This window comes from Cryptotermes secundus, unplaced genomic scaffold, assembly GCF_002891405.2.
Source record: "Cryptotermes secundus unplaced genomic scaffold, Csec_1.0 scaffold178, whole genome shotgun sequence".
Lineage (NCBI taxonomy): Eukaryota > Metazoa > Arthropoda > Insecta > Blattodea > Kalotermitidae > Cryptotermes > Cryptotermes secundus.
In genome coordinates this window covers 118,730-139,354 of record NW_019728499.1, presented here as the reverse complement: position 1 = coordinate 139,354, position 20,625 = coordinate 118,730, and the positions used below count along the sequence as shown (strand labels likewise).

At 37.4% G+C, this 20,625-nt stretch overlaps 1 protein-coding gene across 6 annotated transcripts in view; it reads left to right on the top strand.

The window, feature by feature from the left end:
- LOC111865167 (neuropathy target esterase sws) overlaps window positions 1-20,625 on the top strand; it is a 74,925-nt gene that overhangs the window by 10,477 nt on the left and 43,823 nt on the right. For all 6 annotated transcript variants that reach the window (XM_023852957.2, XM_023852956.2, XM_023852952.2 and 3 more), the window contains exons 7-13: window positions 1,103-1,248; window positions 4,415-4,624; window positions 7,461-7,563; window positions 7,794-7,999; window positions 11,491-11,700; window positions 14,173-14,378; window positions 20,469-20,600. In XM_023852957.2, coding sequence (XP_023708725.1) covers window positions 1,103-1,248; window positions 4,415-4,624; window positions 7,461-7,563; window positions 7,794-7,999; window positions 11,491-11,700; window positions 14,173-14,378; window positions 20,469-20,600 — 1,213 coding nt within the window. The remainder of the gene's footprint in view (window positions 1-1,102; window positions 1,249-4,414; window positions 4,625-7,460; window positions 7,564-7,793; window positions 8,000-11,490; window positions 11,701-14,172; window positions 14,379-20,468; window positions 20,601-20,625) is intronic.

Genomic DNA, 20,625 nt, shown 5'->3' with positions numbered 1-20,625 from the left:
ATCATGACAGGCTGCGTGCTGGTTGGATGGGGTTCAATTCTTGGCAAGGGTAAGAGATTTTTCTCTATTCTGCAGCATCCAGACTGGCTCTGGGGCTCATGTACCTCCTTTTAGACATTAAGGCTGTGTTCCCGGGTGTAATGTGGCTGGGACATGAAGCTGGCCACTCATCTCCATATAATGCCAAGTTCAAGAATGGTGGAGCTATACCTCCACTCCCTAGTATGCCTTCATGATGTGGTGTTTAATTAATTAAGCACAAGGACAGCTTTACCTTTATGGTGAACAATTTTCTGAGAATAGATATGTGTATGTAACCTAATGTAATGGGCTGTAATTTTAATTTTTTTCTTCCTGTCTGGGGGAAGAATACATATTTACAATACAGAAGGGACTTGCAAGTAAGTAGTTACTGACTTGATATTTGAAGCAAATTTTATGTAAAAAATATGGAAACATATTTTGCATCAGCATGTACATATTTTGCTTTCGTGATTTAAATTATGTGTTGTATGAATTGTGATAGGATACAGCAATATAAGACAAATAAACAAGACCATTGAAATAAGGAGTTTAGATTGCTTTAGAGAGATATTCTATACTTGATTTCAATTAGTGAGGTTGTACATTTTATTCTGTGTGTTAGTAACAAATTAACACTGCAGTCAATGAGGTATGTGAAATTGTAAAGAATGTCTGGAAAATATGTGAACTCAGTTTGGAGTACACCTTTATTTATTTATTTTTTTTTAATTCTGCTCTGTTACTAAAGATCAATTTGTAACTGCAGACGTAAATTTGACATACTACAGGACCTTGTTGTAAGAGTGGTTATAAGTTGAAAATTAGATTGAAAGGAGAACATGTCCAGTGTTTGAAACCTGGACAAGCTGTCTTTTCCAATATATTGACTAAATTAAGATTATTATATTCACGGATGTGATGCCGTGTAGTTTTGTCAGTTGTTACTAATGTCTTGTTAGTCGAGACTTCATGGCATCACAGAACACAGTAATCCTCTTAGTTACTTCAGTGAGAACCTCGTATCTCAAATGATTCAGTTAAATTACAAAGTATTAATGATTTTTTTTTTTATTTCTAGGTGATCCAGATGAGAATGTGTATGTGATTCAGAATGGCAAAGTTAATGTGTTCATTACTGGATCAGATGGTACCACTATTTCTTTGAAATGTGTGAAGACAGGCGAATCAGTCACGTCACTTCTTAGCTTCACAGATGTACTGACGGTAAGTTAAAGTGACTAGAGGTAACCATTCCTAAGAAGAGCTAGGACATTCTTTCCTATGTGAAAAGGATTTTTTAAAATGATAAGCTAGGGCTATAAGTATTGTATATGTCATATATAAGGTTTGTTTTAAAAAAGTGCTTGTGGTAAGTGGTACTGTGATGAGGGAAATATATTTCTCTATGTTATTTCAGTTGAGATTCATTCAAGGTTAGGGAATGAAATTATATGTTGGAACTTCATGCTTCAGTTAAAATTATCTTTTAAATATCTGATTATTCCATTGAACTATATAATAATTACCATAACAAAGACCAACACATTTGAGTGTTGGTTATAATGCTTTCACTGAGATTGCTTTAGTTTTGTCATTATTATTATTACAGGAAATGTACATTGTCAACATAGGCCTGCATTTTCACTTGTACAGTGTCATATTTAATTATGTAATCCCATAAACTTACTGGTATATTAATAGCATTTTCAGTTCTGGTAGCTGTGGTGCACATGAAACACTGTGTTTTAGGACTTTTTGTCTTAGTATTAATTACTAGTGAGGTCTGCAGTATCAGGGTACTGATATATTGTTCCTGCTTTTGTATAAATTAATTAACTGTGATAGGCTGACAGACAGGCAGTACTTTGTACCTACAGCCATGTAGATTTGCAAGTTTTGTATATTGTGTGAGTGGGAGACATGAAATTCTGTATTTTAATGTGTTCGCAACTTCACTGCCAAATAGATGCAAGAATTTTGTAGTCGTTTTACACACTGAGCTACCATGGTTGCATCACCACAATGTACTACCATAGTCAGTAAGTTTGCGGACTGGCCGCAAAGCGTTGTTGCAGTGCACTACAGCGGATAGGTTGAGGCACGATATGATGACCTGTCAATTCATCTCTCATCACAGCAAGAGGAAGTTGTGTGCAAACAGTGTAAGCAGAACTATGGCCTCTATTTTGAACTGCAGTTAAATGCAAGTGGCGGAAATTGAAAATGTGGCAGTTTGAATAATGGGCAGACATCAAGTTCTGCCAAAAACTAGGCATATCCCCTAGTGAAACGTTTGGCGTAGAAAGAATTGGCTGTTGCTACACGACAACGCCCCTGCACATCGCTCTGTTCTTGTGCAAGAGGAACTGACAAGGCAACAGGTCACCGTTTTGCCACACCCTGCGGACTCACCTGATCTCGCACCCTGCGATTTCTTTCTCTTTCACCGCTTGAGACCAAAGCTACGTGGTCATAGATTTCAGTCATCCGAGGAGGTCGTCAATGCCACGAGGCGCCATATGGGAATTTCCTGCCAATATGTTTCAGAAATGTTTTTGGCAGCCATATCAACGTTGGCAGACTTTTATAGTGACCAGTAGCAACTATCTTGAGTTCTGATGTGGATCTGTGTAAGTGTGTGTGAATACCTTGTAATGTAAAGTGATAAAACCACAGTCCACGAACTTAATGACTGTACCACGTATAGTTAAATTATATGAAACCTTTCACACTTGATGGCTGTCTAATTATGAGTATATTGTCATCATGCTACCTTGATAGCTTCATGCGTAAAAGGCCATAAGTTGAACTGTCAAACAGGTTACCTTTTTTATAACATATCAAGAAAAATACCCATTTCTCTTGCCGCTGTCACAGTACATTGGAAACACAGTTTGGTGTACCTGCATTTAAGTGAAATCCCATAGTGAATGTTGCTTGTTCCTGCCAAAGTCCCATACCAACTGTTATTTTACCCCCCTATATTTAGTAAATAACCCACATTTAATGTAAGCAGTGTTGAATATTCAAATGTTGATTCAATATGATCATGTTTGAAGTGACAGCTGATAACTCACAGTTTCTCTTTACTGCCAGTCTTCACTCTCAGGTATAATTTTTGATGAGTGATGTGCATAAGTTTTGAATTTTGGCAATATTATTTGTTTTGTTTGTTGTCAATTATGATGTCTATGAAAAGGAAGAAGCTTATAATTAGCAAACAAATTAGAATTAGAATTAATAGTTAATTTTTGCGTAACTCCTATATAGTGCAAGAAAAAACATACATTCATTAAATAGGGATTTCTCAGTATATAGTAACTTAAACATTAAAGAAATAATGACACAGAAATTATGAAATAAAAGTTTACTTCTGCTATTGAAGAAAGAAAACAGTTATATATGAGGATTAAAATTGCATTAAAACACCACTGCAATACTTAACACATTGCTTTGACAGCCGTGCCTGCCATATAAATTGACAGATATATGAGGTAAGTTACATAGTGTCTTGGGTATTCTCTATTAGGTCCACAGCGGGAAAAAGAAGAAACAGGAAAGTTGTGTTTTATTATATAATAGGCAGTAGTTTGCATTCACTCATGTTCTGTACTTCTGTTTAGAGAACTTGCATGTAACATAATAAAAAATTCAGAGTTCTGTGTAAAAACTGAATTTTGCAATAAGAAAAGTGTTGTTGTATGTGGTAATGTAAATCATGTTTTTGATATATTGTGGTAACAAGTGGTAAAGCCTTTGAAATTTTTAAGTGTTCTTTGGACAGGTAACATTTTTTCAGATTAATATACATGAGAAATGGATACTCTTTTTTTATATGAATAAAGGGTTTTCGTGTTAGAAAATACATGCTAAGCCATCTGTCTGTTTCCAGCCTTTCCCACCATCTCTTCTACCCCTTGTGTAGTGTCTGCCTTTGTACCATCTTATTTGATGCTTACTGTACTTGGATCATTAGAAAATATTTTGCAACCATTGTCTCACAATATCCTGTTCACCATCATTACTTCCATCTTCACCATAATTACTTCCAAATAGTTTTCAGCATTACCATAATAGATATGTACATACATGTGCACTGTGTATCTACCGTCATTTAGAAATATGTATGAAAGTACAGCAACTGTTACCACAGATCACTGTACTTCTACTTATGGTCACTATGTGTAAGAGGGAAATTAGTTTCTGCTCTGTAGATCATCACTTAATGAGTTGCTTTCAAGAAAGTTGTTCCTTTTGAAAGAAGAGGATTTAATATATGAAGTGTAACTTAGCTTCCTTCAATATTTATTAGAATGTGTCCATTCCAGGGAATATCTTATTTGGTTGCCTGTGAAAATTGAATTTGTTAAATTATGTGAATAAATTATAGGGACATACCAATCCATACAAAACTGTGTGTGCTCGGGCTATAGAAGACTCAACAGTGGTCCGACTTCCAATGGCAGCATTCCAGGAAGTTTTTCAAGAATACCCTGATATTTTTATCAGAGTAGTTCAAGTCATTATGGTTCGATTGCAAAGGGTGACGTTTACAGCACTTCACCAGTATCTGGGGCTCTCTACGGAGCTTATGAATCCTGTGAGTATGCATCAGTTCATTGATGAGTGTGCGGTATTCTCTCCTAACTCTATATGTCCTTCCTTATGCAGTACACTTCCTTTTCCCTAATTTACTTTTCATCTTGCTCTCACTGCTAGGTTTATTCACCTGAAAGAAATCTTTAAAAAGATATCAGGTCTGCTGGTAGCCCATGAAACCCATGTATATATAGTGTGCTCAAGTGCAGATGAGTGAGGTCACAAGTGATCACTATTCTACGTAGGTCGTACTGAAAGTCATGAGCAACTTTTTTTTTTTGCATGCAACCTGGGAACAGCAGATGAAAGAGAGTACGGTGGTAGGTGGAACCAGCTGTTGTGTTAACCTTGAGTGTCTTGTGACATCAATAGCTTGCATCATGTGACCAGTATCACTCCTAACAAAATGGCCGACAACAGTATGTCATTTTGCCAGTGTGCTGTCATCAAATTTCTTGTGAAAGAGGAAATCCCTGCTGCAGAAATTCACCAGAGACTTCAGCATGCTTATGGAAGTGTGTGCATGGGTGCGAGCAGTGTTTGAAGATGGGTGAAACATTTTAAAGATGGGAACACCAGCATTGAAGATGAGCCTCGGAGCTGTCGTCCTCGAACAGCCTCAACTAAATGCAACAAGGAAAGAGTGGATGAGATCATTCAAGATGACAGGTGTGTGACTGTGGACACAATAGCCTGAAAACTTGTAGTAGGGCACAGTGCAGTACAGGAGATGATAGAAAGCTTGGGCTATAGGAAAGTTTGTGCTCGTTGGGTCCTGCGGTTATTGACCGAAGACGACAAAGGTCAGCGAAAAGCCATCACCTCAGAACTGCTGCAGAGATATCAACATGAAGGCGATGATTTTTGCTCTCTATTGTGACAGGTGACAAAAGCTGGTTTCACCATTTCAAGCCCGAAACGAAACGGTAGAGTTCGGAATGGCACCATTTGCGTTCTCCATCAGAAAAGAAGGCAAAGACAGTGCCATCAGCTGCGAAGGTGATGAGCACAGTTTTTTGGGATGCAGAGGGGTTTATTCTGACTGACTTCCTGGGACCTGGGCAAACCATTAATGCTGCTTGTTATGTCCAGACACTGCACAAGCTCTGTCGTGCATTGCGCAATAAATGTCTGGAACGAAACATCATCATCCTGCATGACAATGCTTGCCCCCACGCCGCTCACCTCACATTGGAAGCAATTGCAAAGATGGGGTGAGAAGTTCTTCCACACCCCTCCTATAGCCCTGATCTGGCACCCTCCGACTACCATCTTTTCGGATTTATGAAGGATCAGCTGCATGGACAACGTTTTGAGACAAGGGAGGCAATTCAGAAAGCAGTGCGTCAGTGTCTTCGGATGGCTGGAACGGAATTTTACAGAAGGGGAATTTTCAATCTCCCAGAACGCTGGGAGAAATGTGTACAAAGAAGTGGTGATTATGTGGAAAAATAAAGAAAGGTCTGTAGATTGAGGTGGTGTGTTTGGCTTGTCAATAATAAAGCATGTTACTTTACAAAAAATTGCTGCTCATGACTTTCAGTACGACCCTCGTAGTTCACTGCTATGGATTTTTGTTATAAGTGTAAATGTTTTACATTTACTTGTATTTAGTAACATGTTGAATGGTGAAAAGGGGCATTTACAGCCATAGTTTTATATAAGTAGGTTTTTCTGTCATTATTAAAAACAGATTAAATTTGGAGGTTGCTTGGTAGTGTTTAGCTGAAAGAAAAACCATTTTACCTTTCCTAACTGGACTACAGTACTATGTTACAATATCAGTTTTCATATGCAAAAGTCACATATCTTTCAGTTTAATTTTTTCTTTCCTGTCTGAACCTGAAGATTAAGATATATACAATTATAATTTTACCAATTGTTTTGTATCAATATGAACATTAGATTAAGGATGTTTGAGAACAGAGTACCAATGTGAGAGAGGAAGTAATATTAGGATAGAGAAAATTGAATAATGAGAACTTCATGATTTGTACTCTTTATTAATGTGATGAAATGAAGATGAATGAGGTGGGCAAGGCATGTAACATACATGTGAGAAATGAGAGAGGCATAGGAAATTTTGGGCAGATATTTTGAAGGCTGCGAAGTACTAGGGAGACAGGCATGGATGGGAAGATAAATTTAAAAGGCGTCTTAGAGAAATGGATGTGAGGATGCAGATTTGGTTTGTCATATTCGGTATAGGATTGAATGGTAGGCCCATGTAAACATTGTAATGAACCATTGGATTCCATTAAAGGTGAGAAATTCTTTACTTAACTATTTGTCTGTAACTTTGTTGACAAGATCATATGGTGAAGTAATTGTCAGTGTCCTTCAAGTGAACACTTGCTGACATGGTTTTTTTTTCCTTTACTCCATTTCAGTGTATAAACTATTTTTGCTGTAGTTAAAACTGCACTTTTATATATATTATAATATTTTCTGCAAATATAAGAAAATGAGCACATGTGTTAATTCTTCTCAGGATAAAGAATTATATGTATTTGTCAAATATGCTGTTGTAATGGGTCCATGTGTGTAGTTACATTTTCATAATAAAAGCACTCATTTATCCATCTTATATTGTTAATGTAGTAAAATCTTTCTACATGAGAGGGTATCCACATCACCCATTAAGGGTAAATTTATTGCATGCTCAGAAAATTTTGTTTATATATTTAGTTGTGCTGTAATTTGAAATATTGGTGGCTGTTAATCTAAAAGTCAGTATTTAAAGTAAGTATTATTAATTGCATAATATTGATAAACTTCCCGTGTCCCGTGGTTCATGTTGTCTCAAGTATGTACTGTTTTTTGTACTTTATTTTCAGGGCACTCAGCGTAGTAAAAAGCAGAGTCCCTTTGCAGGTTCTCCTGTGAGATCCAGAACAAGAGATAACATTGTACCAAAGGAAGAGAGCGGAATACCCATAGGTAGAAACATTAAATCTTCATAACTAACTGAAAGTTATGCAAGCAGTATATGAAGTAGTGTCTCTTAAATTGGTAACAGTTACATTCAGTTGTGCACTTGATAACTTTAATATTCATGAAGAGCCAGCTAGAATACTATTTATGTAGTATTAATATAGTATTAATGTGCCATTACAGTGAATAACATTGAGTGTCCTTCATTGCTGTCTGTTTTCATTCATTTGTTGTAGGCACTTCCCTGGACATGCTGTCTGGGGCATCACCTTCTGACCAGGTTGACTTTCTGTCTTTGGTGTCCGGTATGAATCTCCCTCCCCAAACACTCAATCGCATTAGGTCAAGATCTTGTCTGGAGATGAAATTGCCGTCATCTCAGTTTCAGCCACAACCAGATATGCTTCCAGAATTTGATCATCAGCAGCAAATATCTCCCCAGGTTTGTTATGTCAATGCATGGCTATGCATTCCAGAACAAACAATGGACAGAAGTTTCATTTACTAATTTGGTTGTCCTGCAAATGCACTACAAATCATTTTCACTAACAATCGGTGATGCTTTTCAATAGTGAAAGCTTCTATATTCATAACACTTCTTTGTGTTTTAGATTGCCATAATTTATTTTACAAATTTTGTTTTCATTTCTGTAAATAATTGCCTGATACCTGAATATTTCCTTATTTGATTTTCTTTTGTTCTGTTTTAAGTAATGGTTCATCTTTGACCTGTCAACAGGTGTGATCACTCATGTACTTCAGAGAGTAACTGTGTGCATATTAGAATTGTTTGTTTATGTCTAGAATCCATTTCTTTATGCAGCTATTCAAAATGACTAATCTCTGTATGAAAATAATATTACTATTGGTGAATTTACATGCTTCATGTTGCCTTCTTTGTCATTTTAAGACATGTTATGTAGGTGTGATGACTGCATAACTGAATATGATAACTTTTATTTTAGAGCTTTTACTTGTTTTTAATGTAGGTGACTTACACAAAAAGTGTACTGGATTTAAAATTTGTATATTATTTTTCTGTACAACATTCATTAAAACATCTTTTGCTGTGCTAAAATTTAGTGAGGTATGCTTGAGATAATGCAGGAACATATGTAAAGTGGTGGTTAAAATTGTTTATTCTTAATGAAAATTGAAGTGGTGGACAGTTGTCTTAAAATTCTCAAAATTTAATTTTAATCAAAATTATTTTCTCTCTTTGTGAGTTACATCATGTGTATAGACAGGCAGATGAACAGAGGAATTTTAATTGGTTGTTTTCAGGGATGCAGATATAGCATTACATGTCTTGTCTATTTACTGCTGTCTCACTCCATGGTGATAAGTAGATTGCTCTATTCATGCTCATAAGTAGATAGCTGTTTGCATTAAACAATATGTGTATATTTAGTGCTGAAACTGCGACAGCATCCAGGCAGACAGAATGACAGGAATTGGGGGAGACTGAAGGATTTTATATACCGCATATATAGGTCAAGTGTGTTGTATCCAGTGTGTAACGTAAGTGTAAGGTGGAGGAACATATTACAATATGTATGTCCTGTAATACTTGTATGGTACTGAAAACCAAAAATCTGGCTGATGTTTTCGAACTCCATATTCTATAAATTTTCAATTAAAAAAGTTTGTATTAATTAAATTGTAAAATTAACTTTCCTTTTCACTTCATATAACACTTCATACATATGTTCATAATATGTTTGTACACCATTTCCCACCATTTTTTTTAAGTGTTTCTTGGATGTGGTCAGCTTTACCCACATCTGTAAATTTCTTAAATTAATATCTTGATTAGTAAAAAAAAAAAAAAGGTAAAGAGATAAAGCTATCCCTGTAACAGGCCCTGAAGGCCCATAGGGTTGTGAGATGTCAAGGCTGTAGTGTGGCTGGAAGGATTAGGCAAATTGAAAAAATCCACCTCATTGGGACTCGAACCAGCTACCTTCTGACTTCTAGCATAGTGCCTCATCCAACTACACTATCACATGTCCCTCTTGATTAGTATTGTCTTTTACAAATGAGTTATTGTAATAAAGGTAAAGCTATCTCTTTAACAGGCCATGGAAGCCCATAAGGTTGTGGGACATCGAGACTCTCACCTTTCATAGACATTGGGCTCACAGATGGCAATAAGGTTGTCAACCTTACATGCTGGCTGCCCTTTACCCCCAGGAAGATTCCTGGTACTCATTTTTGTTAGAGGATGACTTGACCTCAGGGCCATAGTATGGCTGGAAGGATTAGGTAAATTGAAAAATCTGATTGCCTCATCAGGAATCGAACCCACGACCTTCTGGCTTGTATCATAGTGGCTCAACCAACTCAGATCAGGTCCAGTGATTGAGAATAGCTCTTTCTAAGGGGCCCAACTGAGTAGGTTAAACCTTCCCTATACACCTGAAGACGGAGACAGATCCAGTCTCCGAAACGTTGTGGTTTTTTGTCTTTTTTATATACCGGACGATGGGTGAAGTCCAAAATAAGCCAAAAGAAGTTCAGATCATTCTGTCTCTAATTATGAATTTTCAATTAGTATGAAACAAATTTTGAATCAGGAAATTAAAATCATACACCTAGAAGCGTCAGACCTCCCCTGTATATTCTAGTGGTCAGAGTTCCTGGCTACAGATCCAGAGGTCTCAGGTACAATTTCCGGCGCTGCCAGATTTTCTGAGAAGGTGTGGGTCTGGAGTGGGGTCCACTAAGCCTTGTGAGGATAATTGAGGAGCTATTTCAAGGAAATAGTGGCTCTGGTCTAGAAAATCGAGATTAACGGCCTTGGGGATCCGTTGTGCTGACCACGCAGCACTCTCTATCCACTAAAGTTGGCACTAACTTTGCTGATAAGTGGCAGTTGCTTGGTCAGTATAGTTTGCTTGCAGACTACAGGCCATGAATTTTTTTTTTTTTGTTTATGAAACAAATTTTAATTTAACTGATTTTCACATAATGAATGACTTTCAAAGAACAGCCTTTCATGGAATGCATTGAGGATGTATAATTTAACAATGCTGAAGTGATATGGTATAGTAAGAGAACATTTTCTTCTTTATTGTAAGATTCTATTAAAATTTTATTTTGCATCAGTTAATATATTGTCATGTGTTGGGTGTATAATGCGACAAATAATTTCACGCCATGTTTGATATAGTGAATTTTATTCCACATTCACTCTTACAATCACACAAATTACAGATCCACAATTACTGCCATTGGCATATCACAAATACTGTACTGCAGTTAACTGGTGACTGACTCGTAACTAGAGATCTGGAGAACTGTAACTCATTCACTTGAGAGCTGTAACTAACTCGTAGGCTTGCTCGGAACTAACTGTGAATAGTCTTCGCTGCTCCTTATTTAGCCTCGTTCTGGACAACACAGAAAACAGCCACGTAATATGCACCACTGTTGTCTGGTGCCATGTTGCTAGCAACGCTGTCGGGAGTTGTTTACTGCTGCCTAGCAACTGCGGTATCCCTTGGTGATGTCACCGCTGGCGGGGTAGGCAAAGGAGTGTTGACTCGCCTGTTACCTTAGTAACGACAGCGATCTGATAGCGTTACATAACCGCTGGCGGGGGAAGGGTGTCCCTGCATAGCGCAACACGTCACAATATTGATGAACTTGTACATTATGTTTAGAACTTACTCAGTATGTGTAATGACCATTGTTACTTATGGTCTTGCTACGGACTGCTGTGGAACCTCCATTTAATATTCCTCAGTTCTGGATTGTCCATCATTTAGTGTTCAGTTTCACTGTTCTCAGGTCATTAATAAATTACCTCCATTTAAGATTTTCATCAGTTTAGTGTTCAAATCTGCTGCCTCCAAAGGAAACCTTAAATGGGGATTTCATTATATTTAAACGTGAATTTGTAATTTGGAATTGTATTTTTAATTGTGCCAGGCTCCTGATGTACAGCCGAATGTAAGTAGTTCAAAGCGAAGAATTGCTGCTGTCCCAGAATCAGTAGATGAAGAAACCTTAATACAGATTGCCACAGAAACATTTGTGAAAGAGCTAGGACTTGAAGATGACACTGTGCTCCGTGGAGGAAAGGTGGAAATTCGTGAGGTACCAGCTGGAACATACCTCATGAAAGAAGAATCCCACAAAGTAATTAAATGTTTAAGTATTACTTTCTCTCATTATGAGGAAATGACGTGGGGCAATCCAAAAGTTCCCGAAATTTGAATTTTGCATGCGAATGGTTATGAGTACATCGAAATACCGCTAGGTGTCTCCTAACACATCCTTCTTGAATCAGTGTGGCAAGCAGCGTCGAGTTGAGTGGTTGGGTTTATTGTTGGTGAACGTATTTCCATTGTTGTGTTTCCGTGACTTTGCGGTTTTGCGAGAGAGAGCAGCGTGTCTGTATAAAGTTTTGTTTCAAACTTGGGAAAACTGCTGCAGAAACACACCAAATGTTGAAGCAAGCTTTTGGTGAAAACAGTTTAGGCCAGACACAAACTTACAACTGGTATAAGCATTTTAAAAATGGCCGAACATTGACTGATGATGACGATCGTTCAGGACGGCCGTCAATAGGCAAAACACCAGAAAATGTCGCGAAAGTTAGGGATCTGATTCTGCAAGATCGTAGACTGACCATCCAAGACCTCTGTAACACCTTGGGACTAAGTTATTGTACATGTCAGCGAATTTTGTCAGAGGAACTGAACATGAGGAAGATTGCGGCGAAGTTTGTGCCACAACTGCTGCAAAATGAACAGAAGCAGCATCGCTTGGAAGTCTGCAGGGAACTTCAGCAACAGCTTCAAGGGGATCCACACTTTCTTTCGAAGGTTGTCACTGGTGACGAAAGTTGGGTTTATGGCTATGACCCTGAAAGCAAGCAGCATTCGTCGCAATGGAAGAGCCCTTCTTCACCTCGACCAAAAAAAGCTCGACAAGTCAAGAGCAACATTAAGTCCATGTTGATCTGTTTTTTTATATTGACGAGATTGTTCATAAGGAGTTCGTCCCTCGTGGTCAGACAGTCAATAAAGAGTTCTATCGCGATGTTCTAAGGCGTTTGAGGGAGAACATGAGAAAACGTCCAGAGAAGTGGCGAACGAACGACTGGGTACTCCACCATGACAACGCACGACCACATACGGCTTACACTGTGCAGGAATTTTTGGCTAAAAACAAGATGACAGTTGTTCCCCACCCACTGTACTCGCCAGACTTAGCTCCGTGCGACTTCTTTCTCTTCCCCAAGATGAAAATCAAGTCGAAGGGGCGAAGATTTGATACTGTTGAGGAAATTCAAGCGGAAACACAGATGGTACTAAACACCCTAACAAAGAAAGACTTCCAGGATGCATTTGAAAAGTGGCAGAAACGCTGGGATCAGTGTATGCGCTCCCAAGGGGACTACTTTGAAGGTGATGGTGCAGAATAAGATCTAGGTAAGATGTAATAGTTTTTATTAATATATTTCGGGAACTTTTGGATTGCACCACGTAATTTCATGAACATATGTCTGTTGGTGTGGATTGGGGAAGTTGACCAAATAGGACAGAAGACTATGACATGAATTGTATTTGTATATTAAATAATATTTTAGTGTAGTTACAAATTTGCAAAAGCCATGCACAATTTGAAAGGTTTCAAAATGTAAAAATATCTGAAAGCAACAAAAATAAAGCAAGTTAAATTCAGCATGGAATAAAGTGAAGAATATATCCAGGAAATACTGTTTTCTTGTTGTTATTCAGTTTAGACATTGTTGTCCTGTGTGTGTTACAAGTATGAGAGGTAAGTTGGAACATACTCAGGATTGTGTTAATGGTGTTGAATCTTCAGATTATACTACCATGGGTGTAATCCTTTGAACGCTGTATTGTACAACATTGTTAAAAATAATTTATGATTGGAGAGAGATTGCGGGACTTTTTTGTCAGGTTAGAGTGTGGCTTTTTTTGTTCACATACAAAATTCTTCAGTACTTCAGAAACTGTGGAGCTAATAGGCTTTTAGTTGGAGCTCATTTTATGTGAACATTCTTTCCTTCATCCTACCATTTGCAAGCAACAAAATTAATTTGCTTTACTTGCTGGGCACACAGAGCCTACCATGGTCAGCAACAGGAGCTCAACACAGTAATACGAAAAATTTGATACACTTTCATCTGATGTGCTCTGTGCTGGTAATTATCTGTGTTTTTATTTAAGGGAATTTAATTTGACTACAGAGTAATGGTTTAGTTTTATTACATGCCTTGTGTGTCAGTAGTGCAATCTACTGGCAGTGATGGAACTGGCATGGCTTTATAGGAGTCTTGTCTGACAGCCAAATGTCCATATATCTTTGTGGTATACATTATCATTCTGTTATGTTCATACACTTTGCTAAACTTCAACTTGGACTAATGGACTAAGAAATTTAATGGGTGTATTGTGACATGAAAAGGAGTCACTAACAGATAATTTCATGCTCTTCATTTATTGTTTCTTTACACCCTTGTTCTGTTAAGTTCTCATACTTTTGTGCAATTAATGTTGAAATTATAATTTTAAATGGAATATTCTGAAAAGTAATACTTCAATAAAACATGTTTTGCTTATTTTTTTCTGTTTTAAGGATGTAGCTTTGATTTACTTGCTTTCTGGGACATTAGTTGTCTCTCAGAAGATAGCTGATTCTGGGCAGGAAGTCACAATGTTTGTTGCCCATCCTGGAGAAATTGTAGGTGGATTAGCTGTCCTCACTGGAGAGCCAAGTTTCTTTTCCATTAGAGCAAAACATGCATCAAGGATAGCTATGCTCTCCAAGAATACATTTTATAGGTAAGTTTAGTAAACAATAAAGTTCATGAACTCATCATGGTAGAAGTGTTGCATACCTTATTGCCGAATATCATTGAGGTCACCTCCAAAGTACTCCCCTTGGGAATCTATACACCGATGCCAGCACCTAGTCCACCCTTCAAATCAATTTCGGAACTGGTTTTGTGGACTGTCCTTCAGAGCTGCCCTTGTATTACTCTTGATGTCATCAGTGACATCAAACGCCTTCCTTTCAGTGTTTCCTTTATCTTTGGGAACAGAAGTCATTGGGGGCTAGATCCAGTGAATATGGAGGGTCTTCCAACACAGTTATTTGTTTACTAGCTAAAATCTCCCACACAGACAGTGCCATTTGAGCAGGTGCATTGTTGTGATGCAAGATCCATGAGTTGTTGGCAGAATGTTTGGGTTGTTTCCATCTAACTTTTTCACTCAGCCTTTACACTACTTCCAAATAGTAAACTTGGTTAACTATATGTCTGGTTGGTACAAACTCATAATGAACAGTCCCTCTAATATCAAAAAAAGGTAGTAACATTGCTTTGACTCTTGATTTGGACTGAGAGAACTTTTTTGGTCTTGGAGAATTGGCAGTCTTCCGTTGTGCACTTTGCCGCTTTGTTTCAGGGTTGTATTGGTAGACCCATGTTTTATCTCCTGTGATGACATGGCCCAAAATGTCATCTTGCCTCTCTAGAAGGTCTTGGCAAATTTCAACTCTTCTTTGATTTGTTCTTCAGTGAGCTCATTTGGGACCATTTTTGCACAAACCTTCCTCACGTCAGGATCTTCAGTTAAGAATTTCCTGTTTCTCTGTTAATGCGTGCTTGCTCTGCTATGCTCCCGAGAGTCAGCTGACGATTTTCACGCATATTTGACGAACTTTTGCAATATTTTCTTCAGTTCTGTTCGTTGCTAACCATCCTGATCTCTCTTCATCAGTGACACTTTCTCTTCCCTCAGATAAACGTGTCACCCACTTTTAAACTGATGTTTTCTTCTTAGCATTATTCCCGTAAACTTGCACTAACAGCTTTTGATTTTGCTTCCACTCTTGCTAAAGAAATTTAATGTTTGTTGCTCTGATACAAACTCCAGCATTCTCACAACAGCACACCAAAGCACACTCACACAATAATAGACGTCACTCAGATGAAGACTGCCATAGATCAACCACAACACAGCTGTGAAAAGCTGGTATGCCAACGTCATCAAACCATCCTGAGATTTCTGTCCACCGCTGCTATGACGAGCACAGTGGCAGGTTTGCGAACTTTATTGTCAGGCCTCGTATGTATGTATGTATGTATGTGCAGCATGCAAATAATCAAAATGAAGATACTTGCTCATATACAGTATGTTACTGATGAATTAGTGTTGGAATTGAAGGGGCATCTTAAATAGTATATTAGTAAAATGAAGTATGGTTGTGAATGTGGAAACCTCTTTGGTTTATTAAATATCACTGAAATTATCACCTGACTACATTAAACTGGGTCCATGACACTCACTTAGTTAAGAAATTCCCCACTTATGGAACCCAAAGGACCATTATATTCATAATGACCTACCTCTTTAATCATCTGCTCAACATGATTAATTCAGTCCACACTTACATGTTTCTTTTTTGTCCAGACCCATTTGCTTAATCTTCCATTTACATGTGGGTCTCCCAAATAACCTCTTCCCATCAGATTTTCCAATTAAACTTCTTCTGTCACTTCTCTATCTTATGTCTAAATATTCTCTTAAGAATTATGTTCTCTAACATTGAAACCATCTTTCCTTAGGTTTAGAAACCAAGCTTTACACCTATCCAAAATGATATGACAGGTAACATAAATCCAGGTGAAGTTTAGTTTTGAAGTAAACTACACTCAACTCTCGATTATCCGGGATAATGGTGGGGATGGGAATCACAATTAATAAAAAACCCGGTTAAGACAGATTTTATTAAAANCCTTTTAATACCTTCATAATACTATAGACCTACCTGTATTTAAATTTATTCATCCTCATTTCTATGTCATCTCATGGCCTATTTAATACTTTCTTTACATTACACTCAGTATGAATTAGTTATTTCAATCACTGTTCAACAACATCCAGCACTTTTTACGGTCACACTTAACACTTAAAATAATTTAATACTGTCTTTTGCTTTTTCGCGGCATTTTCCTTTTTACGGATATCCATACGAAGCCTACGTAATATTAGCTTGTCACTTAATAAACTGTTCTCTTCACTCTCAAGATAGTCTAATAAGGATTCCAAATGATTAAGAGCAGCACCATGTGATATTTTCTTACTAGCAGCACTGTCCACCTCTTCCTCATATTCACTTTCTTCCCGCTCTTCTGGCTGCACCCCCACTGAAGTTACGATTTCGTCACTGCTTAACATTTCGAAGCCCGGTTCACACGAGTCACAGTTAAACCACTCTCTTATATTTTCCTCGTTGACTTCTTCACCACCATGAACTTGGTTAGCCAATTTTGTCAATTCTATGGCTACCTCATTTTCACTGGATGCAGTGAATCCATGGATTTCGTCATCTTCATTAGTGATGAAAGGCATCAGTTTCTTCCATGAATTTTTCAATACAGATGGCTTTACTGTATCCCACGCTGTTGAAATCTCGTATATGGCATCTAACATTGAAAAGGACTTCCAGAAACACGTCAGATCATTGCCTTCATCGATGTACTTTTGTAGCAAATTTGATCTGTAGATTCTCTTCATACTTGAGATAACTCCTTGATCCATTGGTTGGATAAGTGTGGTAACATTAGGAGGAAAATATTTCACAAAAATATTTCCATCATCTGACCTCCGGAGACTTTTGTTAGGATGTGAGGGTGCATTGTCAATGAGGAGCACAGCTTTCTCAGGTAGGCCTTGAGATTTTAGATGGTCATGAACTTGAGGCACAAATCTAAAATCAAGCCATTCTTTAAATATCGCTCTATTCATCCAAACTCCTTTCTGATTAAAATAATGGATAGGCAGACTTAAAGCTACTGTTCCTTTAAAAGAGCGTAGTCTTTTGGCTTTGCCGATAAGTACTGGTGTTAGTTTGTGTGTTCCTGATGCATTAGAACAGCACAAGGCTGTCAGTCTCTCCTTACTGGGTCTGTGACCTGGAGCCTGTCTTTCATTTTGAGATGCCAAAGTTCTGGTTGGCAAGCACTTCCAATAAAGACCCGTTTCATCAGCATTATAGATTTGTTCTGGCTGCAGATTTTCACTTTTCATGAAACTATCAAAATTGGTGCAAAATTGAACTGATGATGACAAGTCCCCTGACCATTTCTCACCTTGAATACTAATTTTTCTTATTCCGTGACACTGCTTGAAACGTGTTAGCCAACCGGAAGAAGCGTCAAAACTTTCTTGTAGTTCAAGTGCTTCGGAAAAAATTTTGCTTGTTTAGCACAAACTGCTCTTGTTATTGTTGTTCCCTGTGCCCTTAGTTGATTAAACAAGATGAGCATTGCTTTGTCGAGATCATTATATGTTGATTTTCATGAAGTTAATAGAAAGTCCGTCGAGTGTAACAATTTGTAGGTCACTTCTTTATCACTTCTGCCTTACATGTTTCGGTTTGACACAACCATCATCAGAGGCACTTACTACAATTATGAAAACACTGTCGTTGTTTATGATGTTCACAGTTATGTTTGTTGTGTGGACACTGCTACAATATGTTGACGTGTAAAAGCACAACACTTGCTAGGATAGTTGAGTACACTATCAATTCTCACCTTCCATCCGAAACCGTTTCTAAGTTAAAACGCTAATGCTAAAATATTTAAAATATTTAAAACATTTTATGTAAAATGCTAAGCTCCTCCTTGTTAATTCATCCCGAAGATGGGAGATGTCAGCTTGAGGTTGTATGGCTTATGGTTAGATGTTTCCTATGTGCTGTGTGTTGTGTACTACACAACAGTAGCAACAACACACAGTACACAACACACAGCACATAGGAAACATCTAACCATAAGCCATACAACCTCAAGCTGACATCTCCCATCTTCGGGATGAATTAACAAGGAGGAGCTTAGCATTTTACATAAAATGTTTTAAATATTTTAAATATTTTAGCATTAGCGTTTTAACTTAGAAACGGTTTCGGATGGAAGGTGAGAATTGATAGTGTACTCAACTATCCTAGCAAGTGTTGTGCTTTTACATGTCAACATATTGTAGCAGTGTCCACACAACAAACATAACTGTGAACATCATAAACAACGACAGTGTTTTCATAATTGTAGTAAGTGCCTCTGATGATGGTTGTGTCAAACCGAAACATGTAAGGCAGAAGTGATAAAGAAGTGACCTACAAATTGTTACACTCGACAAACTTTCTATTAACTTTGTGATTGATAGTGTAACGGACCAAAAATGAAACAATTCAAAAATTGATTTTCATGGTTTTTCTCTTCTTCATTCCACTTGAATTAGAAGACGAAGCAAAGGAAATTAATTGATTCTTTTGTTTTTTCAGATCACGAATAGTTTGTTCTCCAATACCATATTGCATTGCTAATTGTTTAACTACACCTCTTTTTCCCAACTGATTGATAATTTCAAGTTTCTGTTGAATACTTAACACAACACACTTCCTTTTACACCCTGACATTTTGCTAACACACTTTAAGATCGATACAAAGAGACTAACTGGGACGGTGTATTTGTCCTTGAAACTTTCCACAAATCCTTGCATTCTTTCACCCCTACCCTAGAACATCGTGTTAGCATAACAGGACCAAAAAATGCAGAGCTTGGTTCACACTAGTGTGAAAATAGTGTTACAACTCATCATGTGAATATCTTTGGACCCGTGGAAGAAAATGGAATATGGAGGAAGAGGTATAACCATGAGCTATACAAACTATTTAATGAACCAGACATTATTGGATTTATAAAGGTGAAAAGGCTTGAATGGGCTGGACTCATAATACGTGCCAGCGAGAATAGAACCATCAAGAAAATGCTTAATACTAAACCAGAAGGAAATAGGAGAGTGGGAAGACCAAGGTTAAGATGGGAAGGATGTGTGTGGCAGGACATAAGAATTTTGGGTGTAAAGAACTGGAGGAATGTAGCATCGAATAGAGAAGAATGGTAGCAATCCCGAGGAAGACCAGGGCTCACAAAGGGCTGTCGTGCCAGTGATGATGATGATGATGATGATGATGATGATGATGATGACTCACCATGTGAAACAAAAGCGAATGAATATTAAACAAGATAGAAGCCTCAAAATAGCCCCGGTTAAGCCGCAAACCGGTTTATCTGCCCCCGGATAATCAGGAGTTGAGTGTATATAGAAACCCAGAAAAGCACGCACTGTAAGCCAGTACATATGTTAATTAATTATGTTTTTAAACAGGAGATAAAAAGACAAAGAGATTCAGTGCTACATCATTGTAGGATTATTGTACAAGATCCTGGCTATGTGATATCTTGAAATACTGAATATTTTAAATTTATTGAATACAGTTTGGTTTGAATTGAATATTTTGAATTAATTTTAGTATGCAACCTATGTAGTTCTCATTTAATTTTGCTCTCCAAGAATTCAGTGCCACTTCAGTGTAGGATTATTGTATTGTATTGTATTATGAAATCTTGAAATTCTGAATATTTTGAATTGAATTAAATATTTTTAATTAACTTTAATATGCAAGCTGTGTAGTTCTCATTTAATTTTGCTCTCCAAGAATTATGTGGACTGGGAGTGGAAAGCTTGATTCAGCTGTCCACTGTCTTGTGTTACATGCATCAGTGGCTTCATTTGTCATGGCCTACATAACATCAAGAGCTAATCAGTCAGTATAAGAAAACAAATCTGTACAACTTGCAATGAATAAAATACATGTTTTAAAGTGAAATTTCTGGAACACCATTCTTGCTGAGTTCTCCTGTTGCCAAATATATATACATGAATAAATATTTTGTGTTTTTATGTAAGAAAAATCTGGTAGCAATATAAGTAGTGTGACTCATTGATCTGTCGCTATAAAAAGAGTATTGTTTTCAATTTTGTTGTGTATTTTACTGTTTTATGCTTCTTTCTGGCAGCATTATGCGAGACAGGCCGCAAGTGGTATTACACATAGCTCACACAGTTGTAAGAAGGTTGTCGCCCTTTGTACGTCAAGTGGACTTTGCTTTAGACTGGGTGTTTGTAGAAAGTGGACGTGCTGTTTACAGGTGAGAACTGTGGTCTTATGTTAAT